The sequence below is a fragment of the Manacus vitellinus genome, unplaced genomic scaffold (assembly GCF_001715985.3).
Source record: "Manacus vitellinus isolate BGI_N305 unplaced genomic scaffold, ASM171598v3 scaffold_7_pilon, whole genome shotgun sequence".
NCBI lineage: Eukaryota > Metazoa > Chordata > Aves > Passeriformes > Pipridae > Manacus > Manacus vitellinus.
The window spans coordinates 28,454,379-28,466,427 of NW_021940813.1; the positions used below are offsets into that span (position 1 = coordinate 28,454,379).

At 37.9% G+C, this 12,049-nt stretch overlaps 1 protein-coding gene across 3 annotated transcripts in view; it reads right to left on the bottom strand.

The window, feature by feature from the left end:
- Nucleotides 1-3,104: 3,104 nt before the first annotated feature.
- Nucleotides 3,105-12,049, bottom strand: part of UBE3A (ubiquitin protein ligase E3A) — a 49,818-nt gene continuing 40,873 nt past the window's right edge. For all 3 annotated transcript variants that reach the window (XM_008931951.2, XM_018084154.1, XM_018084155.1), the window contains 6 exons: nt 9,070-9,275; nt 6,832-6,996; nt 5,791-5,946; nt 5,624-5,697; nt 4,992-5,135; nt 3,105-4,751 (listed from right to left, as the gene is read on the bottom strand). In XM_008931951.2, the coding sequence (XP_008930199.1) occupies nt 4,631-4,751; nt 4,992-5,135; nt 5,624-5,697; nt 5,791-5,946; nt 6,832-6,996; nt 9,070-9,275 (866 nt within the window). In that variant the 3' untranslated portion in view covers nt 3,105-4,630. The remainder of the gene's footprint in view (nt 4,752-4,991; nt 5,136-5,623; nt 5,698-5,790; nt 5,947-6,831; nt 6,997-9,069; nt 9,276-12,049) is intronic.

Consider the following 12,049-nt stretch of genomic DNA (forward strand, 5'->3'; position numbering starts at 1 on the left):
AGTTGCCATGTTACAGACAGTTTCTCCTGAGCATCGTTGCTTGCACTGCTGTACTACACAGGTCTGGAAGCAGATGAATGCCGTGGGAAGGTAGATTTGAGGGATTTTCTCTGTACATGAACCCACTGGCACAGCAGATACACCAGAGCTTTTTGTGAAGTTAAAAAAGGCTTCATGTCAGCTTTGCACATGACAATAGTTCAGTCACAAATCTTCAGGCTGCTGCAGTTTTTACCTTCACCTGACATTGCTCAGTACCAGCTGCGAGCCAAGGCCATAGGAGCAGCAGCATCCCTGCACACACAGTTGTTTATAGCTGAGCTGTGCTGCATGTCCTTCCAAAGGCAGAAGCCTAACTCCAGCAATCGCTGTCTGACTTTCAGAGCCAGCTCTGCTCTCACTCTTTTAATCTCAAAACTCTGCACAAACCTATGCAGCAAGATAACATAAGCAGTTCCTAATGCTACTTTATTGTCCTAAAATAGAATGATGATTCGCATCATTTTACTTGCACCTCCAATGTCCTTGACTCTTAGACATTTCCCCACACAGAAATCCCAAAGCAGGATATAATACTGAGAAAAGACATCCATAAACACAAGCACAGTAGGTAAACTTCAATTATATATCAGGATCACTTTCTTGATGTATCCTACTGCAGAATAGAACAAAACTATAGTTGCATATTGGAAAGATGCACATCTGCAATTAAAACCACCTTCACACACACATTTTAATTTTGTTAATGAAAAATAAAACAAATCAACAGCTGAAAACACCTTTAGATGCAGCACTAGAGAAAAATACAATGACATTATTTCATGGGTTTTCTGGGTGAGAAGTGACCTGTCTAAAGACAAATGGCAGTATTAACTCTTATTTCCAAAGCAGCATCCCTTCCATGATATGCTACAAAACTAAATTTTAAAATAAAATGAAGTCCTTGATGGTCTTACAAATTTGGTGACAACTTTAATTAAACTTTTAAGTATAAACAAGAAGTGTAGGTAACCTCACAGACCCTTGTGACTGAGATTAAACATAATAAACTTGACTCTTGTCAGGAAAGGCTTGATTTTGCATAGCTAAACTTGGAAGAAATTCCTGCTCCATCTTGCATGCTGAAACACTGGAGTTTTTCTGCAGAATAAATAAGGCACAACTCAACATTCCATCCAACTGAAACATCTTCATCCTGAAAATTCTTGAGGCAACCAGGAAATTTTTAATCCTCTAGTGAGATTAAAAATTTACCTGCAGGTAACTGGCTACAACAGTGCCAAGGAAACACCTTAAAGCTGATGATGTGGGGGTTGTCCTCTTGCAGAACATCAGCAGTGTGGAAACCTGTGTCCAACTCCCTGCTCCACAGAGCAGAAACCCAGGAAAGCATCTGGGTAGCCCACACTGCAGGCTACCTGGAGGCTCAGCCCACCAGGTCCATCACACCTGTGTGTTATTGCATGTGGTATGAAGCTCCTGCTTCAGCAGCGAAACCCACTGTTGGGTGAGAGGCACAGACTGACTGCTGAAACACAGTTGCTTGGAGCCCTGGGCCTATTGCCAGCCCATTCCAGCATCAGCTTTCCTCAAATTGCAGGGTTGGAGGGGTCCCCTTGGCTGCCACAGTCCCGTCTCAGGCTGCTGCCTGCCAAATGGAAGATAAACGAAGTCAGAAATTCACAACATGCTGTTCCTTAGTTAACTGAACTGTGCTCACTCCCGACGGCCATTCCGGAAATCTTTTTAGCAAGAAGCAAAAGCTTTCTATTGGGGTGCAGAAGGAGATACTTGAAGAGGCATTTCTCATGTCAAATGAGGCAATGCTGAGGCATCCAACACGTTTTCTTGTTAACTATTAAGGACACCCTGTGGAGAGAGCACCAGCACACTGGCATCAGACTCCTCCCTCGGAAGAGGAATCTTCTGTCTCACTCACGAGAGTTATTTCAGCGACACATAAGTACACTTAAGTTTCCAAGGTAAGCTTTGTAGACCTAAAATATGCTAAATGCTGTTGAAGGACTAAGTGAGGATGCAAGACATTTTGTGTGTGCCTAGAGCTGCCACCCCCCCAAAAAAAAAACAAACCCCAAAAAACTTAAAATGGCATGTTCACTTTCAAGTAACAGAAGGTTGACTGGTACTTCTGCAGGGCAGGAATGCAGCCTGCAGCTACAACACTTCAAGACTTACTTATTTTACACTTTATCAACTGCTGCTGCTGGACGTTTATAACACCACTAAGGAGATATCGAAACTATCTCCTTAGTGGTATTTTGGGGGAGGCAGTATATATTTAAATGAGAAATCAGTCAAATATGAAGTATTTATATCTTACCTGAAAATGACTCCTTGACAAACAGCTTACGCTTTTAAAGGCCAATACAATTACGTAATATTTTAATCTTAATGCTAAAGGAAAACAGAAAAAGCATATTTACAATGTCAACACCTCAGTTAGAAGACTTTGTGTCGCTATCCAATTATGCTATCTGCATAGCTTTTAGACCTACATAAAGAACCCCAACATGAATCATGTGTACCTGTCAGCTGGGCATACCCACATCAGAATAAAACAAGTTGTAGGGATACAGCTTACAGTATTGGACTGTTGATGCAGTACATACCACACAGCAGTATCAAGATGTTCTCATACTTGTAACGAAGCACCTCAAGGCACTCGGCAAATCTTGTTCTCACCACCTACAGCAAAAGATGCTCCAGACCTGAAGGGCTCAGCAAAGATCTGTTGTCAGCCACACTACTGAGAGGTAGGATATGTTGTGTTTTCCTCTTCAGGGACATGCAACAAGGTGGACATTCAAGAAGGCATGTCCTAAGGTCCACCTTGAGATCAAAGGCCAGAAGACAGACAGCACCTCGCCCTCCCCAACAAGTTCCAGTCCCCATGTCCAGGCCATCTGGCATTGGCTTAGATTTGACAGGGGAACATGGCTGGACCCCACATCACTACAGTTCGCTTCTGGAGTTTCTGTAGCTGCAACCCTCAAATTATGCCGTACTAGAACATTTTCTAACCAAATAATTTAATATCCAATTTATCAAAGTAAGGAAGTCACTTGTTTTTTTTTTCACTGAACCGTGGTGAAAAAAGGTCATTGTTTTATTCAGCATCATAGTTACATAACAGTTGTCTGTTTCTATTACTAGAAAGAATTTATTAAAATAGTCCTGAAAGACATCTTTTCTTTCTGCAATGATTTCAAAACTATGCCTCTTAATGCCAATTCCACACAGTCACGGGTTTGATCAGTAGTAGCCAGTTATAGCAAATTGTCAAGGCACAAGCTCAGCTCTGCACACCCGCTGCAGCTTGTATTGCAAAAGAGATATGCCAGTTGTGTCGCCACTTAAAAATGCATAATCCCTTCATTGTATATTGCAACAGGAGAAATTAACATTAAACACAGACTACGAAAGGTAAAGGATTTATTTCTGATATGATTTGTAGAGTTAAATTAAAAACCTACTGAATACTTTATGTAGTAGATGAACATAACCTTAGTACTTACTTTCTAACAGTTTAATGGTTGGAAGTGTACAACATGAAGCAGGCCTCATGTTTAATATTGTTCAATTTTGCTTATTGTTAGATGAGATTAAAATACAGTAGCCATCCCTTTAGATTATGGCGCAACACTGATCATGTGCCTTGATAGGTAGGAAAAATGATTCATTAAATAAATGATGATGACATAACATGTAGGGAAGACTTTGGATTGTCTATTTAAAATGTCAACATAATAGGCAATTAAGAATAAAACTTCATTTTAAGTGCACTTCCACATGCTTTTTTTATAATATAGCAAAAACTTCCTATCTTTTTTTTGAGACACTTCACTCCCTACTCTAAAGCTGTTCATTGAAAATGCACTTTCCCCAGTAAACTTCTTTTTTTAAAAAAGTAACTAAAATTTCTATCCTTTCATATGCTAAGAAATGTTTCCTAATTAAAAACACAGTTTATTACAAGACATGTGAAGACAACATATAGTGAAATGAATTTTAATTGTTGTGCTGTGACTAAAGTAAAGTTCTCAAGGCTGCAATTTAACATTCCAAGTTCTCCCTTCCATCTTTATTGATTCTTAAGATTTTGCACAGAAACTCTTTGGGGGCTAGAACAGCAGTAATTGCATCACACTGTTTTCCAAGACTTCAAGTTTCAAAAGCAAACTTCTCAAAAAGTACAGTTCTTGATTTGATTAGATACAGGGACAAAAATATAGCACATACTTGAAGGTTACATGGTCTACAAATGATGGCAATATTTTCCTTGGGAGAGTACAGTTTGTTTTCTTGTAAATACTCAAAAAGGCTCAACTTCAAGCAGTAATAAACACAAGCAAAAGTGATTTAACCCTTAAAATAAATATTCAGGAAAACCTCTCTGTACATACAAGTGAAAGAATATGTAACACTTTCACGCTAAAAGAAAAAATAAAGATTTTGTTCATATAAGCAGCTGAAATCTGCTGTTCCAGCCCAATGTCCCCAGTAAAGAAGGGAGGCACAAACACAGGTGACTACTGTAGCTCACTATCTTATGGCCTTTTTGGACAGGGACATCATCACCATCATTTTTTAATCCCTTTTGTTATATTTATTACAGCATGCCAAATCCTTTGGCATACGTGATGGCCTTCAATAATCTTTCTTTAAGCTTTTCTTTGCTTGAGTACTCCGGAAGCAAAAGTACATTAAAGCATGTGTGAGATGTAGGTAACCTGGGGGGAAAACAAAAACAAACAAACAAGATACTAATTCAGATCTGGGAACATGCAGTACATGCAAAAGAAATACATCGCTATTTCACAAGTACAAAATAATACATTTAAAGGAAATTTACTCTTCTTATAGATTCAACTTTCAGATTTAACTAGGTTAATAACTTAAAAGCACAGAATTCCCTTCCATTTATGAACAAACACAAAAAATGTAGGTTTTTTTTTTTTCTTTTTATTTACCTCTCTGTATCTGGGCCATTTTTGGCTATGATCATCTTTAACTTTCCAAGTCCTCCCACAGGGGCTCTGTCTGTGCCTGTTGTAAACTGCAAGAATAGTCTTTTCTGTTCATCCGTAAATGAATGGACTATTTCCCAGAATTCCCTACCAAGGAAGAAATCAAAAAGTAAGTAAACTGTAAATTTTCTTTGGTATAAATGAGACTTTCAAAAGTAATTGAGCTTTGAAGGTGTAGTAATTCTAATTAGGTTTAACATCAAGTTTACAAGTTGTATTCATAAACCAAAACTAACAGAATACATTTACCAATCAATGAGATTCAGAAGTAGAAATCAGAAATATTATCCAAACACCGCAGTTTAACTGTCTTTAAAACATTAACTTAGCTAGGAAGTGTTCTGCAGATATTCTTACTTTATTTTATTATTCCTATTTCCTAAGGAAATACTGATTCAACAATGCTTATATCATCTCCTCTTTCCTAATAACAATACTTGAGTAAAGTGAAATTATACATAAGACATTTGCATCTCCAGTACTAGAAAAATACCAAAAATTACAATATTAAATTCATTATTAAGACACAGGTAGATAAAGTGCTTTTTTATCTTTAAAAATTAGAAAAAAATTACCTAATAATAAGAGAGTCTCTTGTATAGCCACCATCATATTCTGTGGTTTCTTCTAGTGCTTGAAAATCTAAATTCTGTAAGAAGATGATATTTTTAAAGATGACCACTAATTATATATTTAGGATCAAAAAAAGCTCCACTCTCTGGTGTACATTCAGAATTCTTACCCTACTTCCACAAATAAGTAATTCAATTTCCTCTGGTCTAAATAAATATTTCAAAGGAGATTCATTGGTCACCATGTGGAATCCTCTCCGAAAGGCCTTGAACTGCTTTTCTACCGACTTATTGAGTATGTAGTCAGCGTACAGATTGACAAATTCCTGCAAGGAAATAAATCCCTTAGTGCTTCAACACATGCCACTTGAAGTACCTCCCAAAAATACAAGACCCCAAAATATGTGTAATTCTATAATTCTACATGGATTATCTGGGCTCAGTTTTTATTCAGCAACAATAAAGAATGAGTCTCAATGTTGCTCAAACAGGCTGAACACCACACCCAGAAGCTACACATGCATGTATTGATGCTTTCTTTAAGAGGAGCCTTTTCCATTCACAACTACCCTGTGGTATGCCAATTTTAAAAGGCTTTTAAATTTACATTATAAGTGAGACCAAACCTTTATAGAGCACTACATAATTCTACACATAGTAAGCATATCTAAGAACTACAGATCCTGTTTCATGGCCCCTGGCCTGGCACATAGGTGCACGGCGTGGTCCGGCCCCTGGCGCTCGGGTCCAGCCCCAGGCGCGGAAAGGAGAGAGAGGGGGGAGCTTCGCTGGCAAGGACTCATCTCATGGGAGATGAGAGGGGGAGCCTCGGAGCACACAGAGGAGAAGGACAACTCTAAACCTGGGCAGATGGAGCTCGATTAGCCCTGTAAGGCCATCCATCTAAGAGAAGGTCACTCTAAACAAACCTACATCCTGAGGACCTCGCTGCCACTGTCCAAGCTCGCTCGGCCCTGGCAGATGAACCTCAGGATTAAAGGGTGGGCTCAGTTCAGCGCACACTGTGTCTCACCTAAAAAATCCATTGTGCAGGCTCGAAGGCCTTACCCACATTTGCAAAGCCCTGTAGCGACATCTTACCAGCGCGCTTGTAACAAACGTGGGCAAAGCCCATCCCAAATCTTTGTTCGCGAAGCCTAGCCATGACCCATGACCATGATGACAGATTCTGCTTAAAAAGTTGAGCGTACCTTTCTGTTTTCATTTGTAATAGGAATTTTATCACCGTTTTCCTTTAAATCATGCATCATTGGATTGCCAAAGAGATCCGTGTGAGATATTTGAAACGTTATCATCATATCATCTTCCACACTTCCTTCATACTCTAGCAAGTCTCTCAAGCTCTGGTAAAGAACCTAACAGAATAAGAAATACATCTCTGTCAAAAAATGAGCTTCAATAGATTTCACCAAGTAATATCAGAGGACATGAAATCACCTGCCTCAAAAAAGGGTTGTTATATTCTATGACACAAGTCACCTGAAATCTCCCATGGCAGTCCAAACAATGGTTTATTAAGCTCAGCATTTGTAAAAATGAAAAACAGCAGATATTAAGATAAAAAAGAAACATGGCAATGAATATAACTCTTAAAAGAGCCTATAGTACCCAGCAATATTCCTAAATGCAATGATCAAACCTGCAGCTTAAGAGCCATTAATTGCCTCTTCTTAACTCTTTTGAGACGATATTTACTTTTGGCATCCAGAACACGTTACACTAGTAACTGGAACATTTATGTGTTAAAATCAAAGAAAATGCTGTATTTTATATCATATAAAGTTCAGGCACCAGGCTTTTATTTCCTACATCTTGATTTAAAACGCAAACCACATAGGAAGTAATCCTGAAGCAACAGGCAATCTTGGGGGGCAATCTTTAACATAAGAAGACATTTACAAACAACAAAAAATAAATCACAAGTTAGGTCAGAATTTACCAAGTGGAATCTGAAATTACCTGGAAGAGTTTGCTCTATTCAAAGGAGCAACCAGCCTTCCTCCCTGCTATGCCTTAGGAAAAGCCCAAGACTCTCTTGGAAACCAAAGGCTATGCAGAAAAGGAACAATTATTTGGCTGAGACAGATGTACAGAGCTAGAAAATGCAAAGGGAAGGTAAAAGCAACAACTGTGTGCAAGAAGTAATAAATGAAAGTAAGTCTCAACCTCTCACTATCTGTGTCTTTTTGATTCTTCCACAGGACCGTTAAAAATAACTTGCATTGAAAATGACTGGACTTGGAACTGTTGGTGAAGGCTGGTGAAAACCCTATTGTTCATGCTGTATAGCATTAGAAAAAACATTGTGCGGCTTGACTACTGAGAATTTCATTTTGGTTTGAAAAGCTCTGAAGTGTTTAAGTCATATTAGAATACAAAGAGTTAAAAAAGGATTATTTTAAAAGTCAGTGTAGGTGTCAGAGGAGCACAGGAGAAAGATTAGGAAATGCCCTGACTGCCTTGTTCCGTAGAAATAAATCCACTTTTTCTGTCACAAAAGCTTTTGAGTATATAATAAAAATCAAAGGAAACTCAGGGCACTGTCTGTTTCTCAATATTATACAGAAAAACTGGTTGAATCTGGTACACTGTTGTATGTAGTCATCCAAAGCAAACTGGATAATGTATTTGTTGATCACATATGCCTCAATTTCAAAACTGAAAAGTTAGTTCTTTTTAAACAGTATCATTATTCATCTTCTTTGAATAGCCTAAGATTTTGCATAACTGCTCATAAAAGGGGAATGTCTCACCATTTGAAATTAAATGAAGCTTACTAACAAATCACACCAGCCAAGATGAGGGGAAGCTACCGGTGATCTCTGATTGCAGGTGGAGCACGGCCAAGACATCCTGCACAGACACTTGTATGCTCTACCTACCAAAGCTCACGTACAGCTCAGTGCTTTTGTACAGCCGCTAGCTGGGAAGGGGTGGGGAAGATGGATGCTGATCACTGCTCCCAGACTGTAGGGATATTCATTAACTGCCACATCTATCTTTTGCTTTAGACAAAAAATAGGAGCATCACACCTTTGTATGTCTACTATTACTTTGACATTTTTTTCCTAGAAATCTACTTCTACAAATAGCTATAAGAAGCCTAATTTTAGAAGTCTCTTTGGGAAGATACCATTAATATTTGTTTATGCTTAATAGTGCTTAACGATATTTAGCAATTCATGCAGTAAAAAAATAAAACGAAGCTTTACTGATACCCAGCCTTATTTGTTGACTTTACAGTTCTGCCTCCTCCAAACCAGAGGCTTTATTGCTTATGAATTTATTTTAACAAATACAGACTCTTCACATGAGTCACTGGTTATTTCACTTCCACTTCTGACAGTGATCTTGCGTTTAATTTAAATCTACATTAAGTTATTGCATGGAAAATATATTAATTAACTCAAAGAACATAAGGAACTTACAGGATGAGAGTCTGCCAGATCACGGAAAGTTCCTTTTTTGCCCATTAGCTTCCTGTAGACAACCATGGGAAAATGTACATCCAGTATACAGTTGTTGTAAATAGCCAGACCCAGTACTATGCCAATCAGGGTAAACTGACCCTCAGTTTCAAAAGAGGACGGATTAAACCAGAAGAGTTTTGTAGATTCATCGTATGTGAACATACCTATTAAAAAAAAAAAAGTTGAACAATATCTGTTACAATTCAATAAAAACAGCATGTAAAACTTATCGTTATTAACCCATTTGCATTAGCCTTGAAAACATGTTTAACTTAACATTATACTGAATTTAATGGCAAAGAGAAACTATTTACCTTAGGGTAAACTGGAGCTGCTCAAAACACTGTTACTCACATCACCACTAAAAATATGCAAGAGACCTGTGATACATCTGCAACACCCACCAAGCTGCACCTGTGCAAGCTTTCATCCCCTCCATTTCTGAGGAACCAGCAACACATTGTCAACATCGATTGTAACTTTGACAAATACAACAGGGCAAGAAAAGAACACAATCAAAAACCATGTGGATGAAACAATCCTGAAGGATTCCAATTACTAAAAAGTGACAGCCTTTCCTCAAAGGCTTTTTCAGGCCAGTTCCAGCAAATGAACAGGACTAGATGCAGCCCTATGACCGCATTAGAAACTACGAAGATGGAGCAGGGATTGACTATCACACATGATTTTAGAGTTAGATGCCCAACAGATTTGTTTGCTTGTTTCAAGGACCATTGTTTCTGCAGCTATTACATACATCTGAACTTGAGGGGAAAAGGGACAATGGGACCACAGGAGGAGCTGCAATTTTACAGCCTGTCACTGTTCAAAGGGAGTCATTTTGCTTTGTCTCCCTCTCTTCATTCAGCTCACTATTTCAGGTGACCAATTTCTGCCCAACTCATGAGCTGAGTGCTGAAGTCTGCAACAAACACCTGAACCGGCACATGACAGAAGTTGCAGGGAGAGGATATGACTGTGCGGACAAGAGATAGGCAAAGAGTCTCTTACCCTTTTGGTTGTATCAAGACACAACATAGCTCTTCATGAAACCAGAGTTTGTATACAGGCTATAAATTATTTAAATGAATCCTACAATTAATCCATTCTTACCTGACTAGATACTGAAACAAGATAAATGCAAACCCCATAGACTTAAGGGGAGAGAGAGACTGCCCTGGACAAGTATAGTCCCAGTGACCTGTTGCTTGTACAGCTAAGTCTCATGATTCCCAGGTAGAACCTAAGAAAAAGTTCCCCAGGCTCCTTATTCCCAACACACTACAAGTCAGATCCATGTGGTCAAGGAATATCGACTACATTTGCCACAGGGATTTATCTTGCAGCTCGTAAAAGATATGCTTATTTACAAGCTATGTAGATGTACAAATTGATTAGTAAGCCACAAGAACAGAGCCACAAAATCACTCTTAACGACTGAAAATGTCACCTTCAGCCAAGAGATAAAGACTGATTTCTCATTCAATGTCAGGATATGAACTGCAAGCTCATTCAGAGACTCTGGCTTTTCCCCAAAATTGATTATTTATCTCAGTAAGGTACTAGGACAGGGTCAGCTATTCAGGAAGCACACAAATAACAGACTGACACATTAGATAAGGCAACTGGAAAATCAGAAACAGATAAGCAACTCAGGTATATATAGGAGAAACATTATATAGAATTATATAGAATCCTGTGTTCCATTTTCTGAATTGACTGAAGTAACTTCTGGATTACTGGCATATAAAAGCAATATGACTTGTACTTTCTGGAAGATGACAGAAGAGTTAAACTGTTAAAACACAAAACACACAAATCCACCAAATGTCTAATCACAATGGATTAAGAGTTTACTCAGATCCACATCTGGAAACACTTTAATGTGAAATACAATATTTTATTCCCTGACCAAAATTAATACTACAGTACATTAAAATAATAATGAAACACCAGAAGAAACTGGAATCTTCAGTAAGAGGAAAACAAGTGTATAGTGTTGCTAGGGATATTATATGAAGTTATCACTTCTTCCCTTTTTCCATAGTGACTGTTGCTCATAAATCCAATATTTTTTCTGAGTTACTGCCTCCTCTGAGAAAAACTTTAAGGTAGTCTAATATGGAAACACTTGAAAAAAAAACTATTACAACAATATACATCACTCCATACCTACCTATTAGAGGACAGAAATTTTAAATTCCATTTAAAGGATCTCCTTTGTTTTCTCAGGTAAATAAGTGTTTAAAAATCAACAAAAGGCACACTTGGTACATATGGTGCATACATAAACTGTTATGCTGCAATGCATATTAATAGGTGCCAAAGAAAAGACGACTGTGAATGCAAGCTACATTTTCTGCTTTTACATATTTATGCCAAAAGCCAATAAATGTCCTTTCCCCCTACCCCCAAGTTACTACGAATACAAAAAGCGTACATACTTTTTTGTATTTTGAATATGGAAGTAAAATTTAAAATGTGCATGCACATCTAGTCTACAAACACAGTAAGTATATATACATTGGCTGGATCTTAGCTGAAGCAGACTTTAGCATTATTAAAAAAGAGTATTTCAATATAGGCACCCATACAAGTTCTGTTAAGATAAACTTGGGTTAAAAATCTATTTATTTAGCATTGGAAAGATAACTTCATCAGTCAAAGTACTAAGACTTCCTTATTTTGCAATACTTTAATTTATTTCAAGTAAGCTTGCTATCTCAGATTCCAAATCTCTCCGAGTTAATAGTTTTCAGAGTAAGACTTGCCTATGGTTCTGTACAAAGTATTTGTATAATTTCATAACATTTTAATCTTTTCAGAATAGCAGACAAGCTGCATACCAAAAGCAGCATGTCCTTGCATGTATAAAGACAGAAGCATAAAAGACTGGTGCAGGAAGCAAGGGAAAACAGGGTAAGATGGAGATGTGACT